This window comes from Vombatus ursinus, unplaced genomic scaffold (genome assembly GCF_900497805.2).
Source record: "Vombatus ursinus unplaced genomic scaffold, bare-nosed wombat genome assembly UNPS02011572.1, whole genome shotgun sequence".
NCBI classification, from domain to species: Eukaryota; Metazoa; Chordata; class Mammalia; order Diprotodontia; family Vombatidae; genus Vombatus; species Vombatus ursinus.
The window spans coordinates 1,150,609-1,168,553 of NW_020951350.1; the positions used below are offsets into that span (position 1 = coordinate 1,150,609).

A 17,945-nucleotide genomic window follows, 5' to 3' on the forward strand; every position below is an offset into this window, starting at 1 on the left:
AACTATCCATAACCTGATTTCCTCCTGCCTTTCCAGTCATCTTATACTTTACTTCTCCTCATGTACTCTTCAATCCAGTAACACTGGGCTCCTTAATGTTCCTAGAGCAGGACACTCCTATCTCCGTACTCCAGGCATTTTTACTTCCTGTTTTCATGCCTGGAATTCTCTCCTTCTTCATCTCTGCCTCTTGGCTTCCCTGGCTTCCTTTATGTCCCAGCTAAAATCCCACTTTCTGCAACAAGCCCCTTAATGCTAGTACATTTCCTCTATTGATTATCCAGTTTATCTTATACAGATCTTGTTTCATAGTTTTTTGCATTTTGTCTCTCCCATTAGACTCTGAAGCTGCTTGAGAATAGGGACTTTTTAAAAACTCTCATTTACCTTTTTTTTGTGTTCCCAACATTTAGAACAGTGCCTGACACATAAGCCAGTGCTTACTAAATGCTTGTTGACTTGTCTTGTTGACTATACTCCCTCCTCTGAACTTCTGTATGTTCTATGTGTTCTATACCACACACTTTAACAGATTATATACTCTTGTATTCCTGTTACATGTGTGTTTATTGTGTCTCTTCAATTAGAGTATAAATTCCTTGAGGGCAATAATAATATTTTGTAATTCTGTGTCTTTCACAAAGACTAGGTATGTAGGATCACAGATTGAGAGTTGAAATGAACCTCACAGGTCCTTTAATTGAAACTATTCCTTTTACAGGTTAGGAAACTGAAGCTCATGGAGGCTAAATGATTTGCATGAAGTCACACACAGATAGTATCAGAGGGAGGATTTGAACCTTGGCATGTCCTTTGATTCCAGAGTCAGCCGTCTTTCTCCTTTAATACTCTGTCTTGGGTACATATTAAATGTTCAATAAATCAGTACTTGATTGATTTATTGAGTAGGAAAAATTTTTCAATTATGATTCTAACTTATATGCAGTATACTAGCCCAGGGCAAGTAGGAGGCTTTATACTAGTAGTTAACAGCTAAATTTTTTAGGTCTGTCTTTGTTTTGGTACTCAGTAAATAGGGCTTTGACAGTATCACTAATGTCAAATTTGTCTGCTGAGTTGTTTCAAACAGATGGATCATTGTATTTTTAAAACCATGTATTAAGATAAGCTACACAGATAACATGTATTCTGCAGCAGTCATAAATTTTATGTAATTGTCTCTTGGATCTTGAAAATGGTGATATATAGTTTGGGTAGTGATAGTAGTAAGACAGAGGTGGGGAACCTACAGCCTTGAGGCCACATGTGGCACTCTAGGTCCTTAAGTGTAGCCCTTTGACTGAATCCAAACTTGTTCTGTAAATCTTGAACTCAGTCAAAAGGCCCAACCGAAGGACTTAGAAGGTCACATGTGGCCTCAAGGTCAGAGGTTCCCCACCCCTGGTGTAGTAGATTTTGAAACTGCTGTCATGCTTAATAGATATTCATTGAATGATTGGATGATGACAATAGTGACTCCAGCAACAGCATTAAAATAGGGAGTGTAGTTAGAGAACTGCAAGAATTGTGTGCCATTTTGATTTTTAAAAAAAGTGCTAAATAAATGTATGCACATTGGTTTTCACTATGTAACTGTCTTTAAATACATGGCTTCATTTTCTACCCCCCAAGGTATCTTTATTAGAACTTCAGAGAACTTGAATTACCTTGCATTTTTATTCATTCTTTTAGGGCCCATATCCCGGTTTCTTCCTACTTTATGACTTTAGTTCTCAAACATTTTTATCTAGTCAGCCATGTTAGGGCAGCTCTTGGAACCATCCTCAAGATTCCTCTGACTTTTGGTGTGATTTTTATCATTCCTTTGAGAAAGTTATGGCGACAGTAACATCTCTAAGCCATTTCTAGTTAGCTGTGGTAAAAAGATGTATGATGTTAATGGACTAGGCAAGGCAAAATATACTTTTAGAATACAAGGAGATGGTTTGATAGAGAGGAGCTGAAATGGCAAAGAAGAGTTAGAGCAGCACTGGTACTGATACTGAATGATAGCCCATGGTATGGGGGGAAGCACAGTGGCTTTTGGGTCAGAGGACCTGGCTGCAGATTCAGCCTTTGATGCTTATTACCTGACATGACTGTGGGTCAGTTTCTTAACCTTCCTAAGCCTCAGTTTCCTCAACTGTAAAATTAGGGAATTAGACTAAATGGGCTACCTTCTAGCTATAGATATGTAATCCTACAATCAGAGTTTCAGGGGCTGAGTTGCAGGTATGAACTGTGCTTAGCAGAGTCTGTGTAATTCTTTTGAGGTTGCTTTGTGATTTTGGGGGCAGGGATCCTATTTCTAGATATAGCAACACTGGTCTGAAGAACTTCCTAGTATTTTTGTTAAAATTTCCAAATCTTTATTTTTTAGAGAGAATAACAGCTTACCTATTTGCATCCTTGTCTCCAAAATTTTGTTTTGTTTTGCTTTTGCTGTACATATTTTCACCTTCAAAATTCAATAATACCATTCGGCTTCGTGCTTTGATTTGTTTGTACTCTATGATAGTGCCATTGTACTCTGCCTTCCTCAGACCTCACATGGAATATTGTGTTCAGTTCTAGGCACCATGTTTAGGAAGAACATTGTTATGCTCAAAAGTGTCAAGAGGTGAGCAACCAAGATGGTGGAGGGCATTGTAACCATGTCATATAAGGATTGTTTGGATCTGGAGAAGAAAGGTCTCAGGGAGACATAGTAGCTGTCTTCAAGTATTTGAAGAACTATCATGTTGAAGAGACTTAGATTTGTTCTGTTTGGCCCCAGAGGGCAGAACCAGAAGTGATGGATGGAAGTTGTAAAGGAGCAAATTTAGGCTCGATCCCACAAAAGAATTTATAACAATTAGAGCTCTTCAAAAGTAGAATGGCCTTCCTAATGAGTTGGTAGGTTCCTCCTCTAGAGATTTTCAGCAGAGACTAGAGGACCAATTGTTGTAATGGGGATTTCTTTCATCTGTGGCTTAGACTAGACTCAGTGGCTGCTGAGGTAAACCGATCTAAACCCATTATCAAATTTTCTGAATATTCAGTTTCTTGACTTTTTACTAATAAAGAATTTATTGTAGTTTGTTCTTTAAACGACTATATTCATAAATTTTAGGTAGTAAAAAAAGTTTTAGCATTACATTAACAAATGTAAGACCATCTTTCTACATCTCTCCATTAGATTGTAAGCTCCTTGTGTGCAGGAACTGTTTTTTCCCCTCTTTTTGAATCTCAGTGCTTAGCACAGTGCCTGACACATGGTAGGTGTTTAATAAATGTTTACTGATTGATTGATTATTATAGATCTTGTGTATTTATTTCTTAAGCTTTTTTCTTCACAGCTTTTAATTAAAGAAAAATTACTTAATGTCAATGAGATTATTTTAAATGAGCTTGTTTTAGTGATTCTGATTTTTCTCTCTCCAACTATAGATTCCAGAATGTTTGAGGAATAGTTATCCGAAGCCTGATCAGCCCTGTTACTTATATGTAATTGGGATGGTATTAACTACTCCTTTACCTGATGAGCTTAACTTTAGGAGACGAAAGCTGTATCCTCCAGAGGATACCGCAAGATGCTTTGGAATACTGACAGCCAAACCTATACCTCAGGTAGCAATTTCCTATTACCTCTTCTCTACATTACCTTCTACTTCCTTCTCTTCTCCTTTATTTTTCTCCAGAGAAAGGATGGGATTTATATGGAATCTTTTATTAACCCCAAATTAAGTTCAGTGTTTGAAAAGTGATGTTTCCCTTTTATTTAAATATTTCACATCTGTATTTTCTGTGTGTTTATAGGTGATGGCATTCAATCATTAACTTTTGGCTGGGGGCTTTTTTGTGTTGGTGCTTAGATTCCTCACTTTCCTGTGTACACACGCTCTGGAGAGGTTACTATATCTATTGAGTTGAAGAAATCTGGTTTCACTTTGTCCTTACAAATGCTTGAGCTGATCACAAGACTTCACCAGTACATATTCTCACATATTCTTCGGCTTGAAAAACCTGCACTAGAATTCAAACCCACAGAAGCTGATTCAGCCTACTGTGTTCTACCTCTTAATGTTGGTAAGGCTTCAGTCTTAAAATAGAGCAGAAATCCCAACTTTAAATATCCTATGCAGTATCCCACAAAATCACTAGTTCTTTTTGATGGTTAATTATAAGGGATAACTATGGGCCCAGTGATGGACAATATTTCTGTGGTCTGAGCACCAGCCTAAGGTGACCATCACTAGGTGGGTAACAGGGTGATGAATTTTTCACCTGTAGCAACTTTTAGAAATTGTCTTCCAAGCCATAGAAGAATGGCAGTGTGCATTGGTGAAAAGTGGACTGCCTCAGTGAAATCACAGGTCTTTGAAGTATTGAAGCAATTTAAATCTAGGATATAAAAATTTATTTTTCTATTCATAACTTAGAGATGGATCTGATAATGTGTGATCAGAATTGGAAATCTCTTGTCTTTGTCATTTTTATTTCTAACAAAGTAAAGATTTTTTTTTAATCCTTCCACTAAGTTAATGACTCCAGCACTTTGGACATTGACTTTAAATTCATGGATGATATTGAAAAATCCGAAGCTCGTACAGGCATTCCGAGTACTCAGTATACGAAAGAAACACCTTTTATTTTCAAACTAGAAGATTACCAGGATGCAGTTATCATTCCAAGGTGGGTATATCCCATTTTTGCTCATTTAAATGGCTTCAGTATATTTGTATGAATACACTCACCAGCACAAAAGTTTATATATTGATTTTGAAAAATTAATATAGAAACATTATTATTCTTATTTCTAAGTACCCTGTTCCCTCTAATCTTCTTCATTATGTTTACAAATAATTATTTCATGGTAGAAGGATCTCAGCAAAGGAAGGAGAGGTAAATTTAAATGTTTACTTTCTATAGAACATCTTTGCCTGATCCTACTTTCTTTTGCTGCCCTCCTCTGTCCACCCCCAACCTCAGATCCCTACTATAAAATAGAAATAGTTCTTAGAATGGTTTCGGGGCAGCTAGGTGGCACAGTGGATAGAGCACCAGCCCTGAAGTCAGGAGGCCCTGAGTTCAAATCTGGCCTCAGACCAAACACTTGACACTTACTAGCTGTGTGATGCTGGGCAAGTCACTTAACCCCAATTGCCTTAAAAAAAAAAAAAAAAAAAGAATCCATTAAAAATCGTAAATTACAGTGATAGAGTGGGTTGGTCTTTTTTTTTTTTTTTGAGGAGAGAGTAGCAAATATAGCATAATACTGTTACACAACTCATTCAGGGAATAGCAAATATCATGCAATTTAGTTAGACCAAACAAGTTTACAATTTTCAAGGAATTAGAATACTAAAAAATTGAATATATTTTAATCTTTTTGTCACTCAAAAAACATTGCAATGTTTTATTATGCCTTGTGATTGTTATCATTATCCTGTAGATTAGCCAGAATTGAGCTAAACCAACTTTTGCTTTTGTATTCTTTTTGAATAAATAGATTGGGTGTACTTAAAGTATTTATCCTGTAATTTTTTCAGTTTTAGAAATTTTCTACTCTGTCCACCTTGGTGAAACTAAGTAGAAATAATATTCTTAAAAGGCATAGATATATGTTTTACCAAAGCACAAATAAATATTAGTTTTACCAAAGCACAAGTATTGATCATGATGATAATAAGGGGAGATAAAAAGTCAAATGCTAAAGAAATGAATTTTTCTTGCTGTTGAACAGCATATTTTGTGTCCCCACCAAGTATTGAAATAATGTCATTATTATATTCTAGCCAAACCTTACCATAATGCCATGAAATCCTGCTATAATGTTATTAAGCCAATCCCTCATTTATAAGATTCTTCTTATAGAACCATCTGTTACCTATTATATTGTTTCACCCAAGGTTTTACATAGCCATAATAGGCACTTAATTAATGTTTGTTAAATGAATGGAGAGTTAAAAATCAGTCAGGATATGGTTGTCTATATATTTGAGGCCATGTATCTTATTTCTGTAATTACTCCATTCCCCTACCTCAAAATAAGGATATTTGGGGATTTTTTTATTATTCTCATTCCTGACATTTTAAGGCAGTGTCAACTTGAAAAGTATAGGAATTAATGAGATTAATTAAAAGGGCTTTACAATAAGATATAGGTGTAAATTGCCAAAGTTTTAAACAACAGAAATGTAAAAGATACGACGAGTCCTTAATTTTTTTCTTTTGGAGGCAATCGGGGTTAAGTGACTTGCCCAGGGTTGCACAGCTAATAAGTATCTGAGGTCAGATTTGAACTCAGGTCCTCTAGCTACTGTATCACCTAGCTACCTGAGTCCTTAATTTTTTTAAAAGTTGGGTGCAGATCTTATTTTTAGGGTCTATTTGAAATGAACCATCTAAGATATATTATTAGAAATGTATAATTTTCTTAAATGTCATCTAATTTTTCATCCTTAGAGTTATTAACTCAAACTAATAAGTGTTTAAATTAATTTTCTATTAGTTGTGATAGTCTAAACTTAAAGCTAATCAGACTTACCCCTGGCTCCTCCCTTTTTTGTTTAGGTATCGGAATTTTGATCAGCCTCATCGATTTTATGTTGCTGATGTGTATACTGATCTTACACCACTCAGTAAATTCCCATCCCCTGAATATGAAACTTTTGCAGAATATTATAAAACAAAGTACAATCTTGACCTGACCAATCTTAACCAGCCACTGCTGGATGTGGACCATACATCTTCAAGGTGAGAAGTCTCTGAAGTGTGGGAAGGCAGCAGAGAGCATTTGTTGTAGAGAAACTGGGCTTAAATCTCACCTAATGCTACCTTATTTACTACCTTTGTGATCTTGTAAAATGAGGAGGTTGGACTCGTGGCTTCTTAGGTCCCTTCTAGCTCCAAACCTGTATTTGAAAGTCAGTTTACACTAAAGACTTTATTTTTAGAGGTAATGACATATATGTTTATTTTTTTGTCACCTAAAATTTGTGTTGGTTTTTACTATTTGGTATAGTAAAGGACATCTTATCTCTAATTTTAGACTTAATCTATTGACTCCTCGCCATTTAAATCAGAAGGGGAAAGCCCTTCCACTTAGTAGTGCTGAAAAAAGGAAAGCCAAATGGGAAAGTCTGCAAAATAAACAGGTACTGCTTTGACATCAGTATGATATGACTAGATATAATTTTTTATATTATCAAAGTGACCAATTTTTAAGGTCATTAGAAATTACCTGATTAATCCTTTCCCCCTGTTCAAAGATATTGGTTCCGGAGCTCTGTGCAATTCATCCAATTCCTGCATCATTATGGAGAAAAGCAGTTTGTCTCCCTAGCATACTTTATCGCCTGCACTGCCTTTTGACAGCAGAGGAACTAAGAGCTCAAACAGCCATTGATGCTGGTGTAGGGGTCAAATCGCTCCCGGCTGATTTCAGGTAAAATCTTTGCATTATTTTAAAAAATTTTACGTTCTTAGTTTGAAATTCTAGTTATAAAGGAATTGAATAAATGAAGTTTCTAACTTGAAATTAGTTCATATTTTTATACCTTTAAAAAGTTATTCTGAAAAATATTTTAAAAATAAGCGTGTTTGATTATGTGAAATAGAATCATTCTTTGCTTGTAACTTAAATCTTTTTTTTCACTACGTAAAGGAAGATACATTCCCAGGAAGATTGACTCTTGATCATTGATGGAAGGATTCTGTAGGAGATCTGATAGGAGATTCTGAGATGAAACCTGGCTATTAATTTCTAGACATTCCAAAGGATTCTTTCACTTAAAAAAATTCATATCATAATCTTTAATTTTTTCCTCTTACATCTTTTTGCCATCCTCTGCCCTCTTTACTTTCGTTGCAATCCAGGGAAAGTCCTGTGTATTTATTTTTCAGTGCATAAAGATGCATCAAAATAATGAGGGGGACCTGAAATTTTTTTTTTAGTGCAAGTATCAAAGTAATAAAAGCTCATGTTTATATAGTGTGCTAAGATTCACAAAGTTAACTTTCTTCCTAACAATGTAAAGCTTTGGGAGCTTGGCCGATTTTGCCTAAGGCCATGTAACTAATAAATGTCAGATCCATGATGCAGGTTCAGTCTCCCTGACTTCCAAGACTAGTGAGTGTTCTTTCCACTATGCATCTCCATTTGTACTAAATTCAGTCCTTAATAAGTTATAGCATAGTAGATTTTAGTAAGTTGTCTTCTTATAATGAAGTCTGGCTAGATAAGAAAAAGGTTTCTCTTTTGACCCAAGAGAAGATTTAAAGTTTATGTTTGCATGTTTCAACTACTATGTTTTGCGCTTAATATTTTGGAATAATAGCCTTTCAACAATCATATTGTCTTTACAGATATCCTAACTTGGACTTTGGATGGAAAAAATCTATTGACAGCAAGTCTTTCATCTCAATTCCTAACTCCTCTTCAGCTGAAAATGAAAATTACTGTAAGCACAGCACAATTGTAGTCCCTGAAAATGCTGCACATCAAGGCACTAATAGAACCTCTCTAGAAAATCATGACCAGATGTCTGTGACCTGCAGATCATTATTTAATGAGTCACCCAGTAAGATCCAAATTGAAGTTTCCACAGAACTCACAGCAATTAATGGTATTTCATACAATAAAAATCTTGCCAATGGCAGTTATGATTTAGTCAATAGAGACTTTTGCCAAGGAAATCAGCTAAATTACTACAGGCAGGAAATACCTGTACAACCAACTACCTCATATCCCATTCAGAATTTATACAATAGTGAGAACCAGCCCAAACCCAACAATGAATGTACTCTGCTGAGTAATAAATACCTTGATGGAAATGCTAACAAATCTACCTCAGATGGATGCCCTACAAAGGCAGTGACAGTGACCACCAGTTCTTCAGAAACTTCTATTACTTCAAAAGGGAGAATTGATTCTGAACATAGCCCTTCCAATGGGTACTCCTCAAAAACCCTTGGCCCAAATCCTGGACTCATTCTTCAGGCTCTGACCCTTTCTAATGCTAGTGATGGGTTTAACTTGGAGCGACTTGAAATGCTTGGTGACTCCTTTTTAAAGCATGCAATCACCACATATCTGTTTTGCACTTACCCTGATGCTCACGAGGGCCGCCTTTCTTACATGAGAAGTAAAAAGGTAAGCAGTAACGTACCTTAAACTTTCAAAACTAACTCAGAAATAATTACCAGACTCCAGTTTTTGCATAGTATCTGTTTTAATTAGTGTTGTCATATGTAATATCATTTTTGAAAATACCATCTGACTGTTCTGTGCACTTGGCAGCAACCACTCGAGATCAGTACTCGAGCTCCAGTATTCATTTCCCTCCTCTTTCCAGTGACCAGCGAAGATCTAAGCAGTAATAGTACAACTCTTGACATGAAGCTTCTCTTTCAGCAATGAAATATAGAAATTTCTTTGAGTATCTGATTTTCTTAGGTATACTGATTTGCTACTGCTTGAATTCAAATGAAGCGTCAAAAGATGCTTTTTGATTGTTGACTAAATATGTACAAAGCTGTATTCTAGGCACTGGGGGTAGGGGAGGTAAAGTACGAATATGAAATATAGCACACCCTTCCTTGTCCTGGGGAGCATGCAGTCTAATTAAGGAGATGAGGTATGAACAGGGGGAGAAGTTAAATTTCAGTAAAATATTTAAGCGGCAGTACTAAATTGCAGAATAAGAAATGTCATAAAGCAGTATATGTCTAATTATCGAGTCAATTGTACAGATAATTGCTATTATAATTCAGAGGAGGAAGAGAGAACTTCAGGAGTGATCAGGGAAGATTTCAGAAAGGAGATGACCTTTGATAAAAGTCTTAAAGAGTAGGTAGGATTTGGCAAGAAAGGAAGAAAAATGTTCCAGGCAGGTAGAATGTTGTAAGCAAAAGCTCAAGGCATTCTTTGAGTAATATTTCAAGGAAATCATCAATTTCCTGGCAGATAATAATGTTTGCCAATTCTATATGCAAATTTCTAGATAAATTTAATATTAAAAAGTAAAGGGAGAAATTAGAGATAGTAAGAAAAAGAGAACAATGGGGAGGATTAAAATTATCCTATGAATATAAATTGATTTTCTTTCATATTAACTTTTTCTCTTTATATAATTAAAAGACAAGTCTTTTGATGTGCTTTGTAAGATTAAATAGTAATACTTGAGCTGTGCTCAAAAATGCACAGATATTTAAATGGATTCATGATGTCATTGGTCTGTATGTTGAGACCCATTTAAGTCTGCCCACCTTGTGTGATATGAGCTATATTATGATTAGAATTATATCTGTGATTGAATTTCAAAGCATTTTAAGTTTTCTTAACTGTTTAAGACCAAGTTTCATTCTACATAAAGAATTTATGATATTCCATTGTATGTATAATTGGGTATATTATGACATTACTGGCTTCTAATATGTATTTGTTTTAAATAATTGCTAGTCTGATCATCAGAAGCAGTTATTTGATACTTAAGTCATTAAGTTGTGAATGTGGAAAGTTTACTTTTAAAATCTAGTGTCTTTGTATACACATTGTTTATTTTTCTATGTTCTGTATTCTTAGTTGAAAAATAATTTTCAGTTTAGTATTCACATACTAACATGTTAAAGTATGTAGAATGTTAGTTGTATATTGTAATATTTTCCATTTTGTATTCAAGTTGTGTGCTTTAATGAATGTTGAAAATCACTAGAAGATTTGTTAATGTTTTGCTACAACTTTAAGAGATAATGTAAGAGTAAAGTACAGGTAAAAATATATTCAGTATTTCAAGGATCTGTAGTTTCATAAGAGTAGAGTACTTCTGTCAAGAGATTATAGCACCTCTGTAATTAGTAGCTAGTTTATGAGAGTGTTGTGACTGGGAAAATTTATCACTTTATGGTCATTCTGGTCAAGAGTTTTTCTGACATCACTAACCTGGTGCTTATCCAACAGACATAGTTTTTGACTGGGCCTATACTTTGAAGCCGTTTTGGCCTGGTAGGAGCTGTCAGATTTGTATTCCCTGAAATCGTTTTTAAGAACACTTCTGTGCCACAATGAGACATCAGTGAAAGCTTGAAGTGAAGGAAGTTCTATTTGAATGCATTAAATATCTATACAGTACTAATGAAAAATAGAAGGAAACAAAGAAATTGCGAAGTGACCACAAAATGCATAAAATATCTGGAAATTAATCTACCAAGACACACTTAGAACTTAAATAAATATAACTATAGAATATTCTTTATAGAAAAAGAAGAATTAAAGAATTAGAAGATATAGTCACTGTTCATTGTTGGGTTGAACCTATATAATATTACAATGCCAACCAAATTAATTTACAGATTTAGTTACCTATAGAACTTAACATTTAAAAAACTCCTTTGGAGGAAGAAAAGGTTTAGAAACTCAAGAGAAATAATGAAAGAAGAAATGAAGATAATAGCATTATTTGATTTCAAATGATATTATATATTATAATAATAAACCATATTATAATCATCAAGTTTATCTGATACCAGTTAAACAGTAGGAAAATAGATTTGTGGACCTTAAGCAGCAAAACTCTCAAGTAATTGAACACAATCCAGTGTTTCATAAATCTAAAAAGACAAGCTACTGGGGAATGCCTATTTGACAAGAATATATGGGAGAACTTGAAAGCATTTTGGTGGAAAAAATGTGTAGACCAGCATATTCCATAAACCACCATAGGTTCCAAATGCATACAAAACCTAAGTATAAACGGATGATAGCATATTTTTTTTTAAGACAAGAATAACCCAAGTACCTTGAAAGTCTGTGGCTAGGAAAAGAATTAAAAAAAAAATGTTCATTGGTATCTTTTTTATATCACCTCTATTTGCCAATGTACCTTTTCCCCTAATTCTCATTCAAAAGATTATCCCTTTTAATAGAGAACTTCAAAAAAATGGAGGAGGGAAGAAGTTTAGCAAAACTAATCAGCATATCAAACTATTAACATATAAAATGTTCTACACCCTTGGTCTCCCATCTCAGCAAATACATTGGGGAAGATTTGTTGTCATATGTCTTCTTTTGGGGCCAAACTTTAGTTGTTATAATTTCATGCAATTCAGTTGAGATTGTTTTGTTATTATTTACATTTACATTATAGTCATTGTATATGTTTTACTGACTTCATTTTGCATCTGTTCGAATAAGTCTTTCCATACTTCTCAGAATTCATTATTTCTTATAACACAGTAATATATTATCATATTTATGTACCACACTTTGTTTATCCATTCCCCAATGGATGGGTATCCATTTGTTCCCAGTTTTGCTACCACACACACACACAAAATGCTACTATAAATACTTTGGTGGATATGGGGCTTTCTTTTTGTCATCTACCTCCATGGGCAATATGCCTAATAGTGGACTCTGGGTCAAATGGACATTTTAGTCACTCAACCATATTATTCCAAATTGCTGTAAGAGGATATTGCTTATCAGTTAAGAGATAGGGGATGATGATAAAAGACAAAATAGACACTTTCAGTTATGCAAAATTTAAAAGCATTTGCATAAATAAAATCAGTGCTTCTAAGATAACGAGTGAAACTTAATTGGGGGGAAAAGGTCTTTGCTTCAAATACATCTGAATAAAACCTAACATCTGAGATAAGAGATGTAGAGCCATTCTCCAAAAGATAGGTGGTCAAAGGATATGAACAAAAAAAGTTCTCAAAAGTTAGCTAACTAACAAACAGCCATATGAAAGAATTTTATAAATTATTGCTACTAATAGTGAAAGTTAAAACAGTTCTAATGTCCACTTCAGCTTCTCAGGTATCAAAGAAGGTAAAAGATATCAAGAGTAAACGTTAGTAGGCATAGGGGCAAACAGATGCTTTGTCAATGAAGCTGTTACCAACTATTTTAAAAAAACAATTTGGAATTATGGAAGAAAAGTTATTAAACTGTTCATACTTTTTGTCCTCCCAATTCCCTTCTCTTTCCCCAGCAATCTATATCTAGAAAGTAAGTTACAAAAGTAAAAGGCCCCTGATAGAACAAAATTTGCATAGCAATGCTCTTTGTAGTGGGAAAATACTAGAACTGAGTGTTATTGATTGGGGAATGGAAAACTAATTTGAAGTATAGCAATTTAATGGAATATTTTTATGGTACAAAGAAATGATGAATATGAAGAATTCAGAGAAATATGGGAAAACTGTATGAACAGTTGAAAGGGGAAGATTAAATTCCAAATGCAGTATGTAAAATGACTATGGTATTAATGAAAAACAAAAAGACTGCCTCAGATTAGTTGCATTGGCTGATCTTTGTCCTCAAGGGAAGAACAGGAAATATTCCTCCCTCTTCTTCTTAGAAAGGCAGGACCCTACCAATGTGAGATGATGTATATACTGTCAAAACAGATTGCTTTATTGGTTGGATTTTGCTTATAATTTTCTTACAGTGGAGAATGGAAAGAGCATACATATTGGTGAATGATTTCATTTTTTAAAATGCATAACTAAAAGTTATTGGTGGTAGTGGGGGAAGTATGTGGATAGAAGCAGTTAATATGGGAGAAAAGAAAGTATGATGTTTATTATAAACAAATCTTGACCTGAATTTGGAAAAAAAGTAAAATTTGAAAAAAAAATCAACAAAAACATAAAGCAGCTTTGCCTTATTTGAGGTCCATTGTACTTTTCTGAGTGTTGGTGTTTTATGAACATTTCTGTTGAAGGTCAGCAACTGTAATCTCTATCGCCTTGGGAAAAAGAAAGGTCTGCCCAGTCGCATGGTAGTGTCAATTTTTGATCCCCCTGTAAATTGGCTTCCTCCTGGTTACATAGTAAATCAAGACAAAAGTAACACAGATAAATGGGAGAAAGATGAAATGGTAAGTTTTTATTAACCTCTTTGTTGTATAAATGAATTATAATTTGATTTTTTATGTAGGTACCTATGTATTTCTCTTTGTTACTGACATTTTCCTATCTACCAGTAATAGGTGAGGTAAAATTTGGGGCCTAGTCTTGTGAATATCGCTCTTTCTTTAAAAATGTAAATAAAAGTTGATTAACTGATCGATTAATCCTGGGGCTTGTTAGGACAAAATGTCCATAAATGTTTTCAAAATTTGCTGAGAACTAAGTTCTTAGTCACATTTTAAATGAAAATAACTGTTTGAATCCAGTCCAGTGATAACACTGAGGCAATACTAGAACTAGTTTTTAGGAGTCCAATAGAAATGAGTTTCATTGGAGACTTTTCTGCATGCTCTTTTATTATTCAGTTATTCCTATGCATTTTGTCTTTGCTGGTAGAACTGCAGTAATTTTCAGTCTATTACTCACTACTTAAAACTAATTGTTTTAATTGAAGCCAGGAAGTTTCTCTTTTTTTGGTCCATGATTCTCTCTCAGAGTACCCTTGTTCAATGGCAAATGGCTTTTAAAAAAGAGATAGGAAAAAAAAAAGCCTTTCAATTTTCTCAAAATGATTGTTTCATTTAACATGCAATCTTAACTGTTAAAAACAGAATGAAAAATGGCTTGTGATATCTAACCATGAGTTCCTGTGCTGTATGTAAAATAAATACCATTTTTAACAAGATAGTTTTTGCCAGTAGAATTCAGAAATTAATAATCTCCACTAAAGACTTAGTTTTTCAGTTTATATTTTAGCTAGAAAAGAATGTTTTTCATCTTGTAAACTTTTAAAAATTAAGTGGTTGTTATAAACTTAATATTAAAATATCAGTGCGTCCAATTAGACCTGCTTTGCAACTATTTACATTTGAATAATGAATTTCATTGCATAAAGGGTCATACATAACTTTTTAATCTTTCTTTCTTAAGTCTCTGTTTACTTCTGTTCACTTTTCCTCTGAGGTAGTCATGGTTTGTATTCTCTTATCCTGATTCATTTTTTTTTTCCATTTTGCATTATTTCATAAAGGTCTTTCTATATATTCTTTGTTGCTCACATTTGTCATCTTGAATTACTTGTTTTCCTTCTGATTGTTTTTGTTGTATAAAAATTAAAAATATAATATCTATCACATCTTATTATCTTCAATATTCCTTAATATTTTTCTGTTTAATAAAAAAAAACTCTTCTCCATGGTTGTGATAAATATATTCCATTTTCCCGAGTCTTCTCTTATAGTTCATTTCTTCATCTTGTGAACTTTAATAAAAATAGTCAAACAAGCAAAAATTCACTTTAAGGAGGTTATAGGTTTCTTAGAAAATAAAATTTCAGTCTTAGCAGTGAGAAATGCATCTGTAATGTTTAGTTTTAACTTCAAGGCCACCAGAGGGCACCTAGCAGGGTTACTGGAGTTTTTAATACTACATGTTGATTAAAAGAGCTTGCTGAATTTTCGAAATTGGTCTTTTGGGTAATTTCATCTCTCAGAGATTTATATTACATTGCTAAAAAAAAAATACTAGTGTATATATACCTGTACTGATTATTTTTAATGGTTGATTTTTCATTTTGCTCCAGCAGCTCCTGTTACAGTTTCATAGACAACCATGCCTGTAAATAAATTTGCATTCCATGAATGACTATAGTCTGGCTATTCATATTAAATATTTCCAAATGGCATAATTTCTTCTTTGAAAAGTGTAGTAAGTGGATAGAGAGTTGTCCTCAGACACAGCAAAAACTGATTCAGATCTAGGCATTTGACCCTGGTTGTGTGACCTTGGGAAGTCACTTAATCTTCCTGTGGCCCAGGCAGCTCTGTGAGATTTTTGAATTGCACAGTAGTTGGGAGTTTCTTATACTAATGAAATCACACGTCCAAATCAATAAAATAAACTGAAATAAATTTATTAAAATGTTAAATTTTCTTTTTACTTGGAGGAACAGAGGTTTGATATGGTATTTGACTACTTATCACTAAAGCATTTTATATGGTGCTGAAATTCTTAGTCATAGTATACAAGCAAAAAATTTAAAAATTGAGTTACCTAGAAGGCAGATCAAATACAACTATTAGGAAAATAATAGAGGGAAAATTCAAATTCATTTGCATGGTGACGTGAAATTCAGAAATTGCACTTAAAATTTAATTTGAATTTGGAAGAATATTAGAGGAAAAAATGGTATTAATTGGGTAATCTTTAGCAAAATGTTAACTTCCTAATAAAAACAGAGACAAGTATTCTGCTTTGTAAAGATCTATATTGAATAAAGTTATTACATTAGTGTGTTATGGGGGTAACTTCAATATTAAATCACTTTTAATTTTGTATTTTGAACAATGCAGTATGGTGCCATCTTGGGTTTAACCATATTATCTCCCATTTTATGTGTCATTCCTTACTCTTTTCCCCACAACTCTCCTTCATTTGGTCTTTTGGCTAATAGAATAAAACTCCACAGCACCTCACTGCTCTTCATGCTTTGTTTTAATCATTGACACTACTTCATCAACTTTTTGTTATGCTGGAAGAATACAAGAAATCTATTTATTTGAAGAAACTAGTTTACAATTCCTATTTTAATGCTATGAAATAAGCATTTTAAAAGAATATTGGAGTGATTTGGATAGGATATCTGAGTTGAATATTTACATAGAATTTGAGCTTTCATTGAAAAGGTATGAAAACTTTTAAAAAATTATACCTTTTTCACCAGATTATGATTTATATAACTTACAGTTATGTATGTTACATGACAACAGGAACCATGTCTTATTCAAACCAGAGGAAAACTTTCACAGCCTAGCACAGTGCTGTGAACACACTAGCTACTTATTAAAGGTTTGTTGAATTGAATTGAAAGACAAATCAATATTGACCACCAACTGTTTGCAAAGAACTACTTTTTTCCCCCTTGGGTTAAGGTACTGCCCTTGCCCTCAAAGATCCACTGGGAAATATTTATATATATATCTTAAAAAAATTTAGTTCAGTTAGAACTAGGGGTGTACTGGTAAATATTTAACAACCAGGTCTCCTAAAAGCTATGCCACTTTTAAGTTTAATCTGCATTATTTTCTTTGTCACTTTCTCAAGTCTAGAGATAATCAACAAAACAATAAATAAATCCCTAATTTATATAGTTTGCCAATTTCCAAGGTGTAAATGTTCATACTGGAAATTTAACAATTGGTATGCAACTGGTTTTCAATTAGAATTATTAAAACTAATTGTTTGCTACAGTTTGGTCATTCAACACTCTTCATTATGAGGGCCAAAGACTGGCCTATTCATCAGGTATATTTCTAACCTTATATTTGATATAAAAATTGTGACTTGGAAAACAGCAATATTCAGCAAGAAGTATTTCATTTAGTTTTTATATCATAATAGGAGCTAGTTTCCATTGGTCATAACTTTGTGGCAAGGGTGAGGGCTGCTATAGAAATTTCTTTTTATTCAAATTAGAAGTGGTCTTACAGTTCTGGAAAAGTTATCGTTATAGCCATAATTTGATGCCATTCCCTGGTTTGCATTTCACAAACTTATAGTAATAATTAAAATTTAAAATATATGTGGTTGCAGATATTTGAGTTTGTTAATCACTTTTTCAAAGAAATGTAGAATTCCTCAACAATCTAATAAAATTTTTGTAAATTTCTGAAATTCTTGAAAACAAAAGTAAAAAAAAAACCTCAACAAAATCATTTTTAAAGGTTATCACTTTTAAAATGCAATTTTAAGATAACTTGGAAAAGGGTACTGTTATTTGGCATATTTCTAGCATTTCAGAAAAGATCCATTACCCTTGAATCTTAATATTTCCCAAATAAGTTTTTGCCGAAGAAATTGCAATTAGCACAGGTTTCCTGACAAAGTAGATTACGTACTTCGTCTTTCTAAACTTCTCACTGATTTAACTAGTTGTTATTATAAATGATAGTATCCTCATAATAATTGTAGCATTTTTAAAGATATGAATAAAGTACAACACATTTATTTAATGCCTACTGTGTGAAAGTACAGTGATTACCATA

At 33.5% G+C, this 17,945-nt stretch overlaps 1 protein-coding gene across 5 annotated transcripts in view; it reads left to right on the forward strand.

Annotated features, from left to right (window-relative positions):
* DICER1 (dicer 1, ribonuclease III) overlaps positions 1-17,945 on the forward strand; it is a 96,144-nt gene that overhangs the window by 56,480 nt on the left and 21,719 nt on the right. For all 5 annotated transcript variants that reach the window (XM_027856534.1, XM_027856533.1, XM_027856535.1 and 2 more), the window contains 8 exons: positions 3,430-3,609; positions 3,855-4,068; positions 4,521-4,674; positions 6,556-6,738; positions 7,034-7,139; positions 7,254-7,429; positions 8,350-9,136; positions 13,716-13,871. In XM_027856534.1, the coding sequence (XP_027712335.1) occupies positions 3,430-3,609; positions 3,855-4,068; positions 4,521-4,674; positions 6,556-6,738; positions 7,034-7,139; positions 7,254-7,429; positions 8,350-9,136; positions 13,716-13,871 (1,956 nt within the window). The remainder of the gene's footprint in view (positions 1-3,429; positions 3,610-3,854; positions 4,069-4,520; positions 4,675-6,555; positions 6,739-7,033; positions 7,140-7,253; positions 7,430-8,349; positions 9,137-13,715; positions 13,872-17,945) is intronic.